Source organism: Nannospalax galili, unplaced genomic scaffold (genome assembly GCF_000622305.1).
Source record: "Nannospalax galili isolate Female #2095 unplaced genomic scaffold, S.galili_v1.0 scaffold800, whole genome shotgun sequence".
Classification (NCBI taxonomy): domain Eukaryota; kingdom Metazoa; phylum Chordata; class Mammalia; order Rodentia; family Spalacidae; genus Nannospalax; species Nannospalax galili.
In genome coordinates, this window is record NW_008347125.1 from 3,932,048 (window position 1) to 3,950,286 (window position 18,239).

An 18,239-nucleotide genomic window follows, 5' to 3' on the forward strand; every position below is an offset into this window, starting at 1 on the left:
ACTGTAAACATGTAACCCTTGCTACAGGTGATATTGTAGTAGGTAAAATTCTAAGACCAATAAGAAAGACAGAATTAATTCCTCCTCTCAAGAACCATTCTTCTGGGGGCTCTGACAAATGTGAGAATGAAGGGTACCACTAGGTGTAAGGTGCGATAAATGCCCTAAATATGGTGGGCATTTGTAGACTGAAAAAAGAATCAGAGCAGGCTCAGCAAAGAAAGTAGCATTTTGCCTGCAATTTCAGAGACGTGCAGGAGTTGATATGTGGGCTATGCAAAGGTGGGCATCCTTTGGAAAGATTCTATTTTAATTGTCCAGTGGAAGGTGTGGGTGGAGATAGACCTGGAATCTGGCAAAACTGGTTTGAATCTGGTTCTGCCATTTAATTGACTTTGGTTTCCTCATATGTAAAAAGGGGCCAAAAAAACTACTTTACAGGGTTATGAGGAGTAAGTGGGAAAACTTTTTTAAGGACCTGATCTAGTGCTTGACAGAGAAGCTACCCCAGTTACTGTTGCTATTTTCCTGGCAGTGGTGGGAGGGGTGTACTGATAAACTTGAAGGGTAGACAGTGTGGCAGCCTTGGGGGATATTGTTCTGGAATATGTGGAATTAAGATTTAGTTGTGTGGCTGTAATCATATCCAACACAGGGTCTGCCAACCATGTGCACTTAATCCCACAGAACTCTTGTGTAAGAATTCTCATAGAGGAGGTTTTAAAGATGTGTGTGGCGGTTACTGTTTTCTGCACATTCTCTGTTGTCACTAGAATTAAGATTAAATTACTTAAACTTAAAAACAAGACTTCTTTTCCCCCTGAGTTGCATGAATGATCAGGAGTGGACTACAAAGTTGAATAGGCTTTTAGTACGCTACAGAAAATCTGTGATCACATTTCCAAGGAATTATTGGACTGTTCCAATTTATTCATCGGGTGCTTCTTTAAGTGTGACCTCTGTAATCAAAAAACAACTGCAGTTAATGCAAAAGATTCTCCAGACCCAGCTCTTGAGAAATCTGCATTACATCTTTAATGTTAAAATGCTCTGCCTTTCCAGCCCCCTATTATCTGTTCTGTGATTTGAAGGAAAAAAATCACACCAAAGTTGATTTATTTGTGAATGGAGCTATGAAGGTCAAAGGTCAAGGATTGTCTTTTGGTTGCTTAAGGGAAATGTTAAACCTTCTCCTTTTGGTTCTTTGGGTAAAAAAGTAGTGAAACTAATTTTTTAAAAAAAATTTTTTTTTTTTGAGACAGGGGTTCCCTGTAACCCCAGCTGGCCTGGAACTGGCTATGTAGGCCAGGATGACCTTGACCCCACAGAGATCTGCCTGCCTCTGTTTCTAGAGTGCTGGGATTAAAGGCATATGCCACCATACCTGACTTAAAACTAATTACTTTTCTGTTCAGCTCTCGTATACATGCTCTTTCATGATCTTATTTTAGCATGATCTTCAAGTGACTATACATGTAATTGTGGTTCTCACAGTGTCTCTTGAATTGCCAGCATGTGGCTGGAGGGGGCAGGAAGTTAGACTGAGAAGGGATCCTGGGAAGAGCTGCCAAGCCTTATTTTATTGTGGTTGCAGCTGCCACATTCGCTAAACCCGCTCCTGGTCACAACTGACCCAAGTATGTACATTTGGTGCAATTGTACCAAGACGATACGTGGTTTGACCCTGTCTATGTGCACAGGGATTTGAGGCTTGGATTTGTCTCAAATTCAGATGGCCAGAGTAGTTCTTATTTTTGCCAGTGTTAATTACAACTTATTTCCTCCTATCTGCCTTTCACTTTCACTACTTGAATAATAATTATTCTGATAAGCCACTTGGCTTTGGGAGTAGTTAATGGCAGCTACTTGGATTAGTGCCCAAGCTTTATGCTAATTCTGGTCTTTCTTTTACCCTGGGTGTCATTTAACTTTCTCACTTTCCCTCTCCTCAGAGTGTATGAAGTGCAGAAGGGTCTCCTACCAGGCTATAATCTTTCAGGCTTTGGTTTCAGTGTAATCCTTCCCTGTAATCATGTTATCAGAGGCTGTCAGAAATATTCCTATTCACATATCCCCTAAGTCTTAATCAGTTAAATATGAGTGTTGCGGTGGAACTGGACCCTATCTTGGTGAGAGTCTGGGTTGCTAGTCCAACCCTTAGTCCTTTGTATGTGTACAGCCTGCTTGAAAATGGAACCGCTGCTGTAACGCACTTGAGCAACTGTTTTTGAGAGCTCTTGGGATTGTTATAGAACTGTATAGAAAAGAGTTTTCTCCAGTTTTTCGCTTGGGTACTCCTTGATTAGTCAGACATACTAACCTGATGATAATGAAAACAAACATGCCTCTTTAAGAGTCATTTCCAGGCGACAATGGAGAGGCAGAAGGGGTTGTGGGAACATTCTTGCAAGCCAAGCCTGGAGCTTGTGAAAAGAAGGTTTGTTTTTCATTAGCTGACCTAAGACAAGAAAGCCAGCATTTAAAGCTGTCCTCAGTAGGACACTTTAAAAATTGTAGTGTAACCTCTTGGGTTTGCCTTCCTAATCACACTGGTACATGTGTGGGAAAACCCCTCAACCAGCTTTCTGTTCCAGCTAGATGGATGCTTCTGAGATGTGCAGTTAGTCTTCTTAGTAGGGTAGAAAGTTGTCTCTTCTGCTGCTGGGAGCACTTATTCTGTGGGGGTTAATTGGTCTAGTTTTTGAGGACGGGAAGAAATGAAAAGTTTTAGCTTTACTAGAAAGGTAGGAATTATAACCATAGCATGTAGAGTTAATCTCTCAGGTTCTCTGAAAGCTTTTTTTTTCAGTGCTCTAGAGAAAGTTTGGACCAAATAGCTTACTATTTGGATGGTTGCCCAGGCTGGTAATCTGGGTTAAAGCCTTGCTAGAAGGCAATTCTGTAATCAAGAGCCCTTGTTCTGCTGGCCTGGTGGGAAGATAGGCTCACAGTACACTGGGAGAGGAAATGGAAGAGTCTTCCTGATCTGGCGACTCACTGGTTGTTTCTAGATCTCCCCACTCAGCACCGGAACACATATAAATGTTTATTTCTTGTATGTGTCTTCATAATGTTTTATTTGAAGACCTCTTTAGCAAATTAAAATATGAACCAGCTTCAAAGCCTTAGGCTTGTGCTCTTGATTTTTCACTTTTTCTGGTTCACCAGTTTCCGTGCTGGATGTCTTTCCTTTCTTGATACCTTCTTTGACAGATTCCCCTTCTTTCTTTCTAATCCTCATTCCATTTCTGCAGCTGCGCAATGTATTTCTTTTCCCTGTGACTCAGATGACATCTGACCTCCTTTAAGGGAAGCCTTAATTTTTGCCTTAACCCACGTGAGCCTTCATCTTCTAACCCTGTAACCTTTGTGCTGTGTTTCATCATGAAACATTTTGAAGTCATCCTGTGTTATCTCACTGACTTATCTTCCTAGTAAAACTTGTGTTCCTAGTATTCCTGTCACACTGTCAGCAATTAGCAATTTGCAAAGCTCTTTTGATACTGAAAGATTTCTTTCAAAGGAAGAAGGATGCTAGCCAGTCATTAGCTATGTGGCCTTATCAAATTCAGCATAAAAGAGGGAAGGAACACTGTGCTAGCCTGGGGGAAATCTGGTTTACAACACTGTTATTAATTTCTGCCTCTCCCCACTCCCCCTGGAAATGTAGTTGTATTCTTTTCTGAGTTGGGGAAATAATATCCTTGACTATTTGTCCTGATGCTACACAACAGAAATTGGAAGGTTATTAGGACGCACACTCAGGTCAGCAGAATCCTGAGATGGCCCCACAGCCCCAGCTACCTGGTATACATGTCTCCTAGGACTTGTGACCATTATGACCACTCCTGTGAGCAGGTTTAGTCATGGCACAATTCAGTTAAAAATGGATGGAGTATCCTGGATGGACTTGGTCTGACCAGGTGGTCCTTTATAAGGAACTGGACTCTTCCTGATAAAGGAGATCCCAGATGTGACAGGCACACCTGGAGGTCTCCCATTGCTGGCTTTGAAGTGGGAGGTGAGCATATAGCTGGGGACTGTTGTGACCTTTTGGAGCTAAGCCACCTTTGATGGCCAGCTTGGAGAAGAGGCCTTTAGTCTATAGCTTCAAGGACTTTACTGAATGAGCTTGCATGTGGACTTTGCCCTGGAGCTGGCCAGCCTGCCTCTTACCTTGTGGTCCCTGAGCTGAGAACCCAGACTTGTGACCCCACCCAGACTCATGACCTATGAAACTGAGCACTAATTGTGTGTTTCTAGCTTCTATGTTTCTGATGTGTTACATGTCAGCAGGAAACTAATACACATCCCAAATTTATGTTAACAGTCTTTGTTCTGTTTTGATAGAGCTGAGTGTAATAAGATATATGAAACTCTTGGAAGAGCTTGAGAATTGGGGCCATAATTGTTTAGTGCTATTTGTAGAACAAGATTAGGTGTTCATTTGTATGTTTATTTCCTAAGAGCATATTTATTATGCTTTTGGATATTTTAGGTATTGTCTCCCAATTTTCATTATGTCAGAGATGACTGGGTCAGCTCGGCTTGGGAACTGAATATGCCTCAGGAGGAACAAGACAGAAGCTTCTTGTGGAAGGCAAAGCCCTGGTGTTTTTGCATGAGTGTTTTTTAGCGTGAGGTTGGCTAGTTTTCTCTTCTCTTTCAGAGACTGCCATTACGAGAGCATTATCGTAACTGAAAACCCCCTGCCTTTTCAGAAGGGGACAGAAATAAATGGTATCTTTTAAAAAGGAAGTAGCTAATTCATGTCCGGTGACAGAAATGGTGGCACAGGAAAGGAAGTGTCCTGTCCATATTTCATTATGTGCTGATTAATGCATTTAGAGAACAGAAATATATGAACTAAGCCACAGTATTTCTGGAACAGGAAGTGCCAAGGAATGGATGTGTGAATGTGAGGGGAAAGACCTCACCTCCAGCTGACTCAGGCTTCTTAATTCTCTGACGGCGTGTTCACCCCTGTTTTGGAAAGCTTGTTTAAAGATTTGGCAAGGCAGGCCAGGAAGATCAAAAGTGACCCGGCGAAGAACGATGAAGCAGTTGTGTGGTCAGAGACCTGATGTGTCTTAAACAGCATTGGGTAGTTTGGGATCCCACTGGATTCCTGAGGGTTCTGGAATGACGTGCCCCCTTGCTTTTGCTCATCAGATTTCCCAGGTGTTTGCAGTGGAGGGGTGTGGGAACAGCTGTAGCATCTGCCCCGAGGCCCATGGTGCTTGTGTAAATACTTCTGTTTTCTCTGTCATTCTACGTTCCTCCCACCCAGTCTTCCTACAGCACTGTGAAATGTGCAAGCATCCCTGGAATGCACACATGGACCCTGTCATTCCCAAACATGGGACTTCGCTCTGGTCAGCGCTTTGCAGATCTATGAGGTCCTTGTGGGCATTAGCCACTCTGACTCCTCTAGAAACGCTGTGGTGTTTGGAAACTTAAGAATGTGGCCTCTTGTTGTTACTTATTGACATCCTATTAGATTGGGCCTCTTGAGTTAAAACAGACTTTTAAAAAAATATTCTGTCTGTAAGGAAAATATGCTTCCACTTGTATGGTTTTTATGTCATTACACTTGGCGGTTATTTGCCCATGGGCTGTTTTATTAATGGCCTTCTTCCCCCCTCCTGGGTATGAGGTTGGAAGCCACAGCCGGGGTTCAGAACATTTGGATATTCATTGCTAAAACCTGCTTTTCAGCAGTGTTTTTCCTAATTGTTATCTGAAAAATCCAATTTTTGATTGAATAAAGGTAAAACACTAGCCCTAGATAAACCAGCTGGGTCTTAGGAAATGTGGGCAGTTATTATTCATCTAAAGTAGCATGTGCCGGAGATAGAAAGCCGGAGACTAAAGTAGTGTGGTGTTTTCAGGCCCTTTGTAGAAAGATTCACCAGCAATCAATCTGAGCTCTTATCTGCAAGGCTGTGTTTAGTAAAGGTCTAGCCTCATCATAGGGTGATTGCTCTCTGAGAGGGGCTGTCTCTGTTTACCTGGTCTTGTGCATAAGGAAAGCCAGCTGTGCCCAACTTCTCATCTGAAAGATGTGAAATAGCACACACACTAAGTCTGGACCTAGACTTTGGTGAGGTCTTATAGGTCTTATAGGTTGGGAAAAGGGAATGCCTGAGATTGTATTTCCAGGTGTAGAAATAGAAACAAGTTGGTAGATTGACAGGCAGCAGTGATATCAATAACAGAGCGAGGTAGGGAAGATTTGGCTAAAAAAACTATGATGAGTGAGCAGTGAATGCTAGAGGCATTCAACTCTAGATGTTCCCAACATTTGGCCACAGTTGGGAACAGCCAACCTGGTAGTGAGACTTAAGTCTCCACTTCCCAAGTCAGAGCAGGTCTGAAGTGATTCAACTGTGGACTATTTTTTTTTCCCCCTTTAGAGTGTGGAGACCTATAGCTTTGTGTAGATTTTATCAGATACATGGTAAGATGTTATTCTAGGGTCTTCTCTGATGCCTTCAAATAGATGTTGACATATGACACCAGAAAATGGGAGGAAGATCAGAGTTGAGTTAAGATTGGGGGATAGGGTGAGTTCCACAAAGATATTGGCTCAGAGACTGATGCCTAAGATAGGTGGGAGCCAGGAGAGGGGAGTGGACTGTGGGTCCTGGTGAGGAGATGTGAGGCTACAGTTAATCACTGAAGTCACAGGCTAACATGTGATCACCTAAGAACATAGTATAAAGTGAGCCTCGGAGAGGCAATTGTGTTGATTTTTACAATAGTCCTGTGAGTTTTTTTTTAAAGTTGATGGAACTGAGGCAAAGTGACTTACCCTAGGTCAGAGCCAAAGAATGTTGGAGATGCCTCCCCAGCGACAGCACTTGTCAGGCCCCTTGTACCTATCTATTCTTGTCTTCTGCTCCCTCATCACTTTCAATGTGACTTGGCTCTGGCATTACAAAAATTAAGTACTTAATGTTTTATCCTGTCATTGCCTATGGATAAAAGTTAACTGCAATAGAAATGGTGGGCTTTCTCCTTAAGACAGATTTTTTTTGGCATTTGTTTTTGTTATTAACAGTCACTGATTCAAAAAAATCTTTTTTCATTTTCTGTTGTAAAAATAGAAAGGGTAGGGGAGCTGTTGATCTGGCTCAGTGGGTGAAAGGTTGTCAAGTTTGATGACCTGAGTTCCATCTATGGGAGCCAAGTGGTAGAGGGTAAGAACCTATGTGGTAGAGGGACAGAGCCAACTCCTGCAAGTTGTCCTCTAAGTACTGCATGGGCTGTGGCATACTCATGTCCCCGTCACCATATGTGTGTCCAGACAGACAGACAGACAGACAGACAGACAGACAGACACACACACACACACACACAATAAATAAAAGAATGAAAGGGAGTTTTCTTTTGTAATAATTCAAATTTATAGAAATATAATTAGAAAGTCAATTTTTCCTGTGACCCTACCATCCCCAAAGAAACATCTCCACACTGTACATTTTTTTGGCAAAGATCTGGAAAAGTATAATCTGTTCCTTCACTAGAAGTCTTTTAAAAGATAAAGTTACTTAGAAGTAGCACTTGGAATTAGGGCAATTGATCAGTACTTAACGAAGCACTTTCTGGGGTAGCTGGTGGGGGTTGGCATTTGCCACTGACCTCCTGGCTCTGTGATCTGGGAGCTGGCCCTGGCCACCGAGAAGCTTGTCTTTGCTCACGCTCACATCGTGCTTCTCCCAATGTCCCCTCTTCTCTCTGGCTCCGTGTTTTGCTGCATGTATGAGACAATTTCCCTGGTGGTTTTCTTGGCTCCAGCCTTTGTATTTCATGGTATAGATGACAAGGAGAGTTCCAGATGTTGTCCAAGTCATCCTTAAAGAATGTGACCCTCACTGGTAATAAGATGCTCCAAAGTCACCCCAGCAGTGCCTCATCTTGAAAGGATTCACCAAGGCTCCATAGCTGTGGCTTGAGTCCATACTTCACATTCCATGGCTTCCCTCTGTGTGGGAACGGAGGGCGGTTCCCATCTTCCCGCCAGGCCAGTCTTTCTTAAAAGAGAACATGAAATCAATTCAGTTCTCTCTAGATTATAGTCGATAAGGGTATGTATTTACAGAAATGATCAATTAGAGCACTGAGCATGCGGGTAAAACAGTGCTTGGACAGTTTGTGAGGCCAGAATTTCTCAAAATACTGGGAAATTGCTTGTAGTTGGTCAAAGATTTTTGTGTGTGCTGCAGGGTGGCATCTCTACTCCTGAAACAGGACTCCAAACAGACACTTCCTGAAGGGAAAGAGGGATAGCACTTTCCATCTTCTTGTGGGCATCTTTGGGGCGCGAGGGGTTGCCCTACAGGTTGCTTCTTTCTGTCCATGCTATCCTATGAGACCATCTGTGCTTCACTTAAAATTAGATATCTGTCCTCTTGGGACTGGAATTAACTTCCTCTCAGCAGGTAGTTATGCTCAGAAAGACTTAGATGTTTACATCTGAGTCTATACCTGTACATCCACTGCTAAATTAGTCTCTGGAAGTGCTTTGATACTTGTATATACTGTAGGCTCCCCCTACCATCCCCTCCTTGTCCTCCCCCACCTTCTATTCCCAGGGATGTAATAGTATAACTTTGTTTTGTGTTGCACTGTTGTTTTTTTGAGACAGGGTCTCCCCATAGCCCCAAGCTGGCCTGGAACTTGCTATGTCGACCAGGCTGGCTTCGATTTCACAGAGATTTGCCTGTCTCTGCCTCCTGAGTGCTGGGATTAAAGGCATGTGTCACCATTCTTGGCTAGCTATAATATTTGTCTAATTCATAATTATTGCCATAAAACAAGCAAAAATGAAAAGTTCAAGGGAACACACAGAAAGAGAGAGAGAGAGAGAGAGAGAGAGAGAGAGAGAGAGAGTGTTTTCAGGCTAATTGATAGACTAATCATTTAAAAATTGAGCTGCCTTGGTCTAACAAGGGGAAATAAACCAAGAATTTTTCATCCTATGTTGCCTTTTCTTAAGCAAATGTCAGATGTGGATTTATGCATCTCTGATTTCCAGACTCTGAAAACCTTAGAGTTGGCAGTGGTACCAGAGACTGCTTGGAGGGGGTCCTTTGGCCAAATCTCCTTACTTTACAGATGAAAAAACTTAAGCCCCAGGATTAGGCGTCTTGTATCACTGTAATTTACTGTCCATAAACTGAGGCTGTGACAAGGATGCAGTTACTCCATTTTGTAAACAAAAATTCCCAGCCTCTTAGCTGTACACAAAGAAGAAATTGTCTCTTGAATTAAAAACATACATAATTTTAAAAGGAGGAAATCCTTCTGACCTTAAAGGTAAAAATTATCTTGCTTTTAAATCGAAACATAATTTTAATTTGTTTTAACTCAGCCAAACATCACCTTGGTAACACCCTGTCTTGCTTCCGCTCACTGATAAAGATCAGAGGTTATAAGACTGCCTAACCACATCTAATGCTAATAGCTCCCTTTTAGAAGTAAAATAAGGGGATATCACTTGGAGTATGGAGAATAAAGTCCATCTGGGCACATCAAGCTTGATAATTTCAAGAGTCTGGGATGGATTAAAATAGAAGCAAAGAGCGAGGGTGGGGAATGCAGAAGGCTTCCAGCGCTGGAGGCTGTTGATGCTGTTAAACCGCTGATTCTGAACACAGGAATGTGACTCTGTGTGTTCTCCAGCTTTGTAACTGAGTTTCCTATCTCAAGATGGGTTTTCTTCATGCTGGGATCCTCAGCCTCTCTCCTGCCTTCATTTTGTTTGATCTGTCCTTCCCTTTGTGGTTTTAATCTCTTCAGCTTTGTGGATCAGCTTCTCCTTCAGTGTCTAGCAGCAGTTGCAGGACAAATTCATTTCGGATTTCCAAACTGTGACTGTCTCTTCTTCCCACCTAATTTAGGGAAAGGAAACTCAAATTTCCCAAGGCCTGTTAGATGCAGCCCTGCCAAGTGCTCCAGTTTTATTGGTGACAGAGCAAAGACAAAAGCAAGTAACAAAGCTGGGCTTCCAGCTCAGGTCTGTCAGACTCCAGGCTTTTTGTTAAACTTTGCACTGTCAAGGAAGATGTGGAATTAGAGAAAACATTTTACAGTGACATTCAGAATGTACGTGTTGACACACATTCTTACATAATTTGTCTTATAATTGTCTAGATAATGAAGTCAGCTGGGCATCTCTTAAAAACTTGTCAATTATAAACTTGAAGGTGTACGCTTAGAACCAAAAACTTTGGACACTGGTAGTTCTCATCTAGAAATGCTCCTGCTGTGCCCTCGTTTCACTGATAGGTTTGGGGGAGCTGGACCTTCCTTAAAAGAGGCCCCAGATTTCTGTGGCCAGAGCTACTTCCCCTTCCTCTATGTCCCCCTGCTAAGAACACAGGGCTTAGGGATGGAGAGATGGCTCAGTGGTCAATGCTTGCTGCTCTTGGAGAGGACCTGGGTTCAGTTCCCAGCACCCGCATGGTGACTCACAACTGTTTGTAACTCCACTTCCAGGGATTCTGTTGCCCTCTTCTGGCCTCCACAGGCAGTAGACACACATGGTGCACATACATATATGCAGGTAAACACTCATACACATAAAATAAAAATAACTAAATATTTTTTTGAAAAAAAGAGTGCTTATCACTTTTATCCACAGTAGTATTTCACTTAGTATGCCCTGTCTCTACTGCTACATTGTAAAGCTTATAGGAGGGAACAGTGTTTTCAGTGAGCAACAAAATGAACATATTTTAGCTACTTTGGTGCTTCTAGTAGCATCTTTAGGTGAACTAGTAATTATATAAAAGAAAACTCATTCTAAAAAGAGAAGAATGAAATAGTCAAGGTAAAACCTGGCTATTTTATACAACCAAGTTTAGTCATAACTTTATACAAGACAGTGTAGGCTGTGGAATTCCTCTAATAACGAGTCCTCACCAGATAGATTAGCAAATGAAGCCTTAAATCAACTAAGGTCTTATAGGTACTTACTTAGTGGCTTCATGTTGGTACTTTTGTTCCGAAAATGGTTGAAACTAAGCTTTATATTATAGACTTCATGTGCCATGGCTGCAGAAATCAAAGCCTCCTGTCGACATTGCCAGGACCAGTGAAAACAGACTTGGAACTATTTTACCAATTCTAATTCTCAGTTTCCACACTGTATGATTGCCAAAGAACTACGGTTTTAGAGAATATTTTTTCTGTCCTAATTACTGGACTTCTGTAGTAGCTAAAAACATTGTAGTGTCCAGGAATGCTTTGCAACATCATAGATCACACTGCACTAACCACAATGAGAGCAAGGCCTCCGGCCTACAGATTCTGACTTCTTGCATTCAAATTTCTGTTCCTCTGCTTTACTGGCTATGCGACCTTGGGCACATTGCTAAACTTCTGTGCCTCTATTTTCTCATTTGTATGGTGAGCTTGATAATAGCAACTTCATGCAGTTGTTAAGAAAAATGAATTAGTTCATGCTTAGGGCATTTCTGGAACACTAGCCATTACGATATGTTAGCTTGTATAGGATATCAAATGCCTTGAGCCATCTATATTCAGTCAGGAGTTTCTTTTTGTTGGTAAGGGGAATGTTTCCTGAAAACTTTCCCTGAGATATCATAATAAAGATAATTTTGGAGGTAAAATTTCAGTGGAATTTGGAAGGTATGGCCATGTCAATATTGGCTATGAGGCCCTTCCAGATAAGAAGAAATGGTGTGAGTCATTGTTCTCTAGTGGGAAGACACCTGGGTTTGTTCCAGGCACAGGAAGTGACTCATTGAGGTGTCAGGTGCTCCCTGGGGAGAAGTCAGATTCATTAAGAATGGAGATTTGGGGGTCCTTGAGATGGCAGGCCTAGGAGTTTGGAGGGAACCTGTGGGTATGGAGATCTCCTTGGCAGCTAGGTAGAGAGGAAGGGTTAGAGACGGGGAGAGTCAAGCAGTTGGGAAAAGCATTAGGAAAGCAGTTGGGAGGCTGCTAGAGAGAATTGGGGTAGCACTGATAAGACTTTAGAATTGAGGTGGGAGTCAAAGTTTCAGTGTAGGTAAATCCCACTGACAGATACAGTGAACTCTAGGGAAGGATAAATTTGGGTTGGAAGGCTAGGACTTCAGTACTGTGATTGCCAGTTTCAGTCCAGATAGGGAAACCCAAGAAAGCACCTCCTTTTCCCTTTCAGAACTGGAAGTCCGGCAAAGAATTGAGTACTAGTATAGGTAGAAATTTGGAGTCATTTCCACATGTGCAATAGTTAGTGATGTGGGAACATGTTGTTAGCCCAGTGAAACTGGATGTACAGACTCAACAGAGATGGTCCATTTCTTAGATGTGACTTCTAAGGCCATAAAGTGCTGGGTGTAAGAATTCATCTCATTCACTGTGTGAGTCACCAGGTGAGTTGCTCAGAGCTGCTCCTTTATTTCCTCTGGTTTCTGGTTTGTAAGCTGTTCATTCACAAAAGAGGAACTTCCTATTTCTTTTTTCCTCACCAAACACTGATGAGTAGTGACTCTCCTTTAATACTGGGGAGAACTAGGCTCAAATTTTGAAATTTAAAGATTCATTGAAAAATGTATGTATTTTATATGACCAGGTTAGAAGACAGACACCCTAAAGGCAAATGATATAACTTTAAATTTGAAAAATTTTAAGACCCAAATGTTTTATAACCCTGCATTTCGTGTGTGGTTTTCAATGGGTATAAAAATACTCCATGGGTGTGTGGGTGGTTTCTCGTGTTTTGGATAACGGTAAGAATGTGAGATGCTGAGTTTTGGGTTCTGTGATGAGAGCTATAATTACTAACTGATGCCTTCCTGGGATGGTTCATGGGTGGGTATCAAGTGTCTAGAAATCCATCAAGCCAGAATCCACAACAGCAACCCAGCCCCTGTTTTCCTCCTGGAAAAGAGTGATTGTGATGGACAGTAGAAGGAACAGAGGATTGGGTCTTGCCGTGCCTGCTCTCCTTTCATGCTGTGCTCTGGCCACTCAGGTCTGTGATATGACAGAAGTGAAGGCTGGTGTGATAGCTTCTCCTATCCTGGTGCCAGCAGCCACCACACAGCTGTGGTGGAAACATTTCTAAATATAATTTAGGGCTTGCTTCAAATGCCCTTCCCCCAAGACTTAGCGGATGTGGTAAACACCCTAAAAATACCTATGGTCTGAACCTTTGAGGTATCTGAGAAGAAGGGGCAGGCACAAGGACGGGGGCCAGAAGTCCAGTGCTCTTGGAAGGCCCACTTGTCCTCCGGGACTGCTGCCCACTGGGCCTGCCCCCGAAGCTGTATGGTATGCTGTGGCTCATGCTATCCTGTCCAAGGATAAGTGCTTGCTCTCTGGTCTCGTATTTACTGTTGGCAGGTTTCAAGAAAACTATTCATAGAATGGACATCTGTTCTCTGTCCCATTGACCTCAAACCTCAGCTGCCATCATGGTATTCAGGCAGTGGACTGGGTTTTAGTTTTATTTCATAAAATCAGAATTTTAGAGCTGATATGGACTTTAGACAATCTGGTATTCATAAAACCACTAAGATCTATTAATCACAAAATTTATGAAGTCATATTTCTGTACCTTTGTGTTAACCATAGAAAGTTGAACATGGAGCCTATCTATGGCTAAGTCACACTCATAATTACACAATGTAAAATAGGAGGATAATGAAAACAATCCTTTAAAATCATTGATTAAGTGATGATCTTGTGCAAAGTCTTTTCTTTTTTACATAAAAAAATGAAACTACAACTGGGCATGATGCTGTAAGCCTTTAATCCCAGCACTCAGGAGGCGGAGAAAGGTGAATCTCTGAGACCAGCCTAGTCTACATAGGAAGTTCCAGGCCACAAGGAGACTCTGTCTCAAACAAACAAACAAACAAATGAGACTGTCTAAAACAAACAAATCAAACCCCAAAAGCAGTAATAGCTGGAGAGAAATGCCTGTCACATAAACACGAAGACCTGAACCCCAGTACCCCTGTAAAAATTCAGGTGTGGCAGTATGTACTTGTAATCCTAGTGTTGGAGGGCAGAGACAAGTGGATCCCTGAAGTTCATTGGCCTGACAACATAGCCTAATCATTGAGCTTTAGGTTCAGTGATAGATCCAGTCTCAAAAATAAGGTGAAAGCAATTAAGGAAGCCAACTGGAATGGACCTCAAGCCTCCACACACCTTGCATACACGTGAATTGAATGCACATCCACATATACTGCACAAACCCCACAAACAAGTACAAACACACACACACACACACACACACACACACACACACACCATATAGTAAATAATAAATGAATCAAATTGTGAGGTTTGTTTCCTCACTTAAATTCTGATATCTTGAATGAAAAATTTATTGGTGACACAGTCAGAACACCATCAGTCTTGCCTTCCAGAAGGCTTTCAGTGTCCAGCTTCTGGACTTGAAAAGGGTAACTAAGGTACAATAATTGAAAGGTCACAAGTGAGCTCTTTCTCAGGAAAGAAAAGCTTCACAATTGATCTCTAATGCCCATGAGATGCTTGTGGAAGCAGTCAGCACTGCCGTAAAATGGAATAAGCCACTCAACTCCAATGGGGAACTGCCTTATTCTGGTCTCTACCAGTTCAATCTGAGGCAGTCCTGTGCATGCTGAGCCTGTGCAAAGAAACCCTACTAAGCCTGAACCGTAAATGGAGGAGATAGAACCAGTCTGTGTGTTGAGACGTTTTAAATACATTGCATTATGGGAGCTACAACATTGCCTTAATTGTGACCCTATATGTCCTCTACTGTGAGCTTCTCAAAGCTCTTTTATGTATCTAGAAGAGTATTTGTTTTGTTTGTAAGTATAGAAAATAAATGAAAAGTTTTCTTGAATGATGGACATTATTAAACTTTTTTTTAAACATCACATAGCACATATCTGAACTAGCCACTTCTACGAAGCTCCTATTTCCCGGAACCAGTACACTTAAAGCAAGAGATGAAGCACTGTGGGAGGTCGTCTGCTTTGGGAGGGCGGCTGTAGAAGGAGCAGGCTTTGGACTTGGCAGTGTCCTCTGTGTTAGTCAAGGAGGGCATGGGCACCGGGACGTCTCTTCACACATGTCACAAGGGGTGGAAGCGGGGAGGTAATGTCTAGGGTGGTTTGTGGCCTCTCAAATGTTTCTTCTCCAAAATTCCAGAATGAAGACCTTCGAAACTTGTCCCTTTCTGGCCATGTTGGATTTGACAGTTTGCCTGACCAGCTGGTCAACAAGTCCACTTCTCAAGGATTCTGTTTCAACATCCTGTGTGTGGGTAAGTGCTGTTGCACAGCAAGGCATCCAACCCTTAGACAGGGCCATACTTCGGGAAGGAGGAGGTTTATTCCTTTTTTTCTGCCAGTGTAGTAAGGCAGTGATTGCGCTACATATGTGACACTGCTGTAAAGATTCAGAGTGACATCTCATAAGTGCTTTGTAAATTTTGTGGTATTACTCAAATTGTTCTTTTTATTTCTATTATGTGGTCAGGCAACTGGCCAGTATTTGTTGTTGTTTGTTTTTTGAGACAGAGTCTCCCTGTAATCCCAATTGGCCTGGAACTTGCTATGGAGACCAGGCTGATCTACGTCTCAGAGATCACCTGCCTCTGCCTCCACCTCCCAAGTGCTGGGATTAAAGGCATGCACCAACAAATCCAGCAACTGGCCAGTTTTTTATTGTTATTAAAACATTCATTGTAGTTTTTCATAGGGAGAAGGACTTGGATCCTAGTTATAATTTGCCTTCAATTGCTATGACAAAACACTCTGATCAGTACCAACTTGGGGAGGAAAGGGTTTATTTTGTTTATGTCTCCTTGGTTCATCACTAAGGGAGCTCAAGGTAGGAACTCAGGGCTGGAACCTGGGGGCAGGAGCTGAAGCACAGGCCATGGAGGAATGCTGCCTAGTGATTTGCTCCCCTGGCCTGTGCTCAGCCTGCTTTCTTATGCAACACAGGCCCACTGCCCAGGGGTGGCACCACCCACAGTGGGCTGGGCCCTCCCACATCACTCAACAATCAAGAAAATGTCCCACAGACATGGCCATAGGCCAATCTGATGGAGATAATTCCTCAATTGAGATTCCTTCTTTGAGGTATGTCTGGGTTTGTGTCAAGTCAATAAAAAACTAACTAGCACATACTATAACCTGGAATTTGCAGTTCCCCAATTGAGACTCCCTCTGTCCAGGTGTGTCAAGTTGACAACTAAAGGTATCCAGCACAGGCCTTAGCTAGACTACAGGAAGTTAAAAGTAAAAACATTTAAAAACCTTTTAATAATGCCTTCTACATATTACTACAATATAATAGCAACCTTCCCTGAAGTCTTCTAAAGATACGTTAAGTCAGTAAAATCTAAAACAACTCTGACTGCTTCAGTAAACTTACAGTGTTTAAAACTTTTTCTCTTAGGACCAAAAGAAATAAATAGAATTCTCTTTTATATCTGAAATAAATTAACCTTTCTTTAAATTGCAGTCTAAAGTTGACCTTAGTTTATTCCTGATAGACAAATGGAAAAGTCCAGAGACCTGACTTGAACCTTCAGTGTAACTTATTCATATCCCTCAAATGTTCTGCCTTAGCCTAGGTCACCTTTGGCCTGGAGGTTTTTCCTTCCTTTCTCTAGCTCTATCCTTTCTGAACTAAGAAAAAGAAGGTGGAAAAGAAGGATGAAAAGGATGAGAATCAAACCGTAAATCTCCGGTTAACTTGGAGAAATGTCCCTGAAACACCCTCCTTGTCATACTGGTAAATGACTAGGCTCTGCAGCCATGAGGTTGTTTGGGCTGTTGTGTTTTGTTGCCGTAGTCTGCTCTGCACATCCTTCAGAATCACTTTGAGACAGACTGAAGCATTTCTGTGTGGCTAGGTAGACCAAGTTTACTACTTCTAAACTTGACAGAATGTGCTGGGTTGATTTTCCTTGTCCAAGTAAAATGGTGTATGCTTAGAAGGGTGTGCCGTCATTGTGAGGAGCATCCCAACTTTAGGAATCCAACAGGTAGATGGGATTGAGGTAAATGTTTTCCTTCCTTAGGAACCTGTTGCATGTATCCTGTGTGCTGGGCATATGAAAGTCAATAATGTAGAAAGTGACAGTTGGCCAGCACCCTGGGCCAGCTTGTTCTCTGGCACCGTGTCTTCAGCCCAGGGTAAGAGAGTGACTGGAGAGATGTGGTCAAAGCAGCCAACTCTCATGCTTCCCTTTCTCCCTGCATGAAAACAACTTGAAATTCAACAGGGCCCTCCTGATACAGCTCTACTCTACAGAAGGGGATAAAGGAGTTGTCACAGAGTGGGGCGTTTCTTCATTAGAGTAGCAATTTGTTGGTTTTCTATTCAAAAGCGTGCTAAATTGTAACTCTGGGCCAATTACTGTTCTGACTTCTCTTCCAGGCCTCCCTGGCTCTCTTTCCAAAATTAACTTCATGAATTTATCTGAGAGCCTTATCTTGCCTTGTATACTGTAGTGGAGAATCTTCCAGTGGGATTGGACTTGCTGGAAGGGCAGTATCTAACTGGGTATGGGGCTTGCAGTGGCTGACCCCTCATGTTAACTACCACATTTTTTATGTTAGCTGGATTTCCTCATAAGTATGTTCATGATCAGATTTACAAAGGGCAGCAGCTTTGCTATTGTCCTGGATGAGCAATAATACCTGTGCGATTCTCCTATGCATGTTCTGCCTCCATCTGTGATTGCAGCTTTTCAAAGTAATTAACATAATAGATGCTTATTGTTGAAAAGTTAAAAGCCTACCTCAATTTGTGTTCCACAGAGATAATAACCCTGGGATGCTTCTAGAAGCTTTCCACATCTTTCTGTAGTGGGAAATTATATCTGGTAGCTTGCAGCACTACCAGTATATTTCCTTGCAGCTGTGTGGGCAGAAGTCTGCATGAATCTTTGGACGGCATCACTTACAGGACCTTCAGGGAGAATGCATCCCTAACTTTTTAGCTTCAAAGGAGGCCCGTGTCGTTGGTTCTTGGATACTTCAAAGCCAGGAAAATGGGATTTCTTTGATTTTTCTTACACTGGGAAATTTTTTTCACAAAGAATTGGAGAAATCCAATTTAAATTCAGTTAGGATCATATCTGTCTGTCTGTTTGTCTGTCTGTTTGTCTGTCTGTCTGCCTGCCTGCCTGCCTGCCTACCTACCTACCTACCTACCTACCTATCTATCTGTCTATCTATCTATCTATCTATCTATCTATCTAT

The 18,239-nt window shown here is 42.3% G+C and overlaps 1 protein-coding gene across 9 annotated transcripts in view; it reads left to right on the forward strand.

Moving 5' to 3' along the window:
- Septin11 (septin 11) overlaps nucleotides 1–18,239 on the forward strand; it is a 95,115-nt gene that overhangs the window by 33,146 nt on the left and 43,730 nt on the right. For all 9 annotated transcript variants that reach the window (XM_008843515.2, XM_008843508.3, XM_008843513.3 and 6 more), the window contains exon 2: nucleotides 15,169–15,283. In XM_008843515.2, the coding sequence (XP_008841737.1) occupies nucleotides 15,169–15,283 (115 nt within the window). The remainder of the gene's footprint in view (nucleotides 1–15,168; nucleotides 15,284–18,239) is intronic.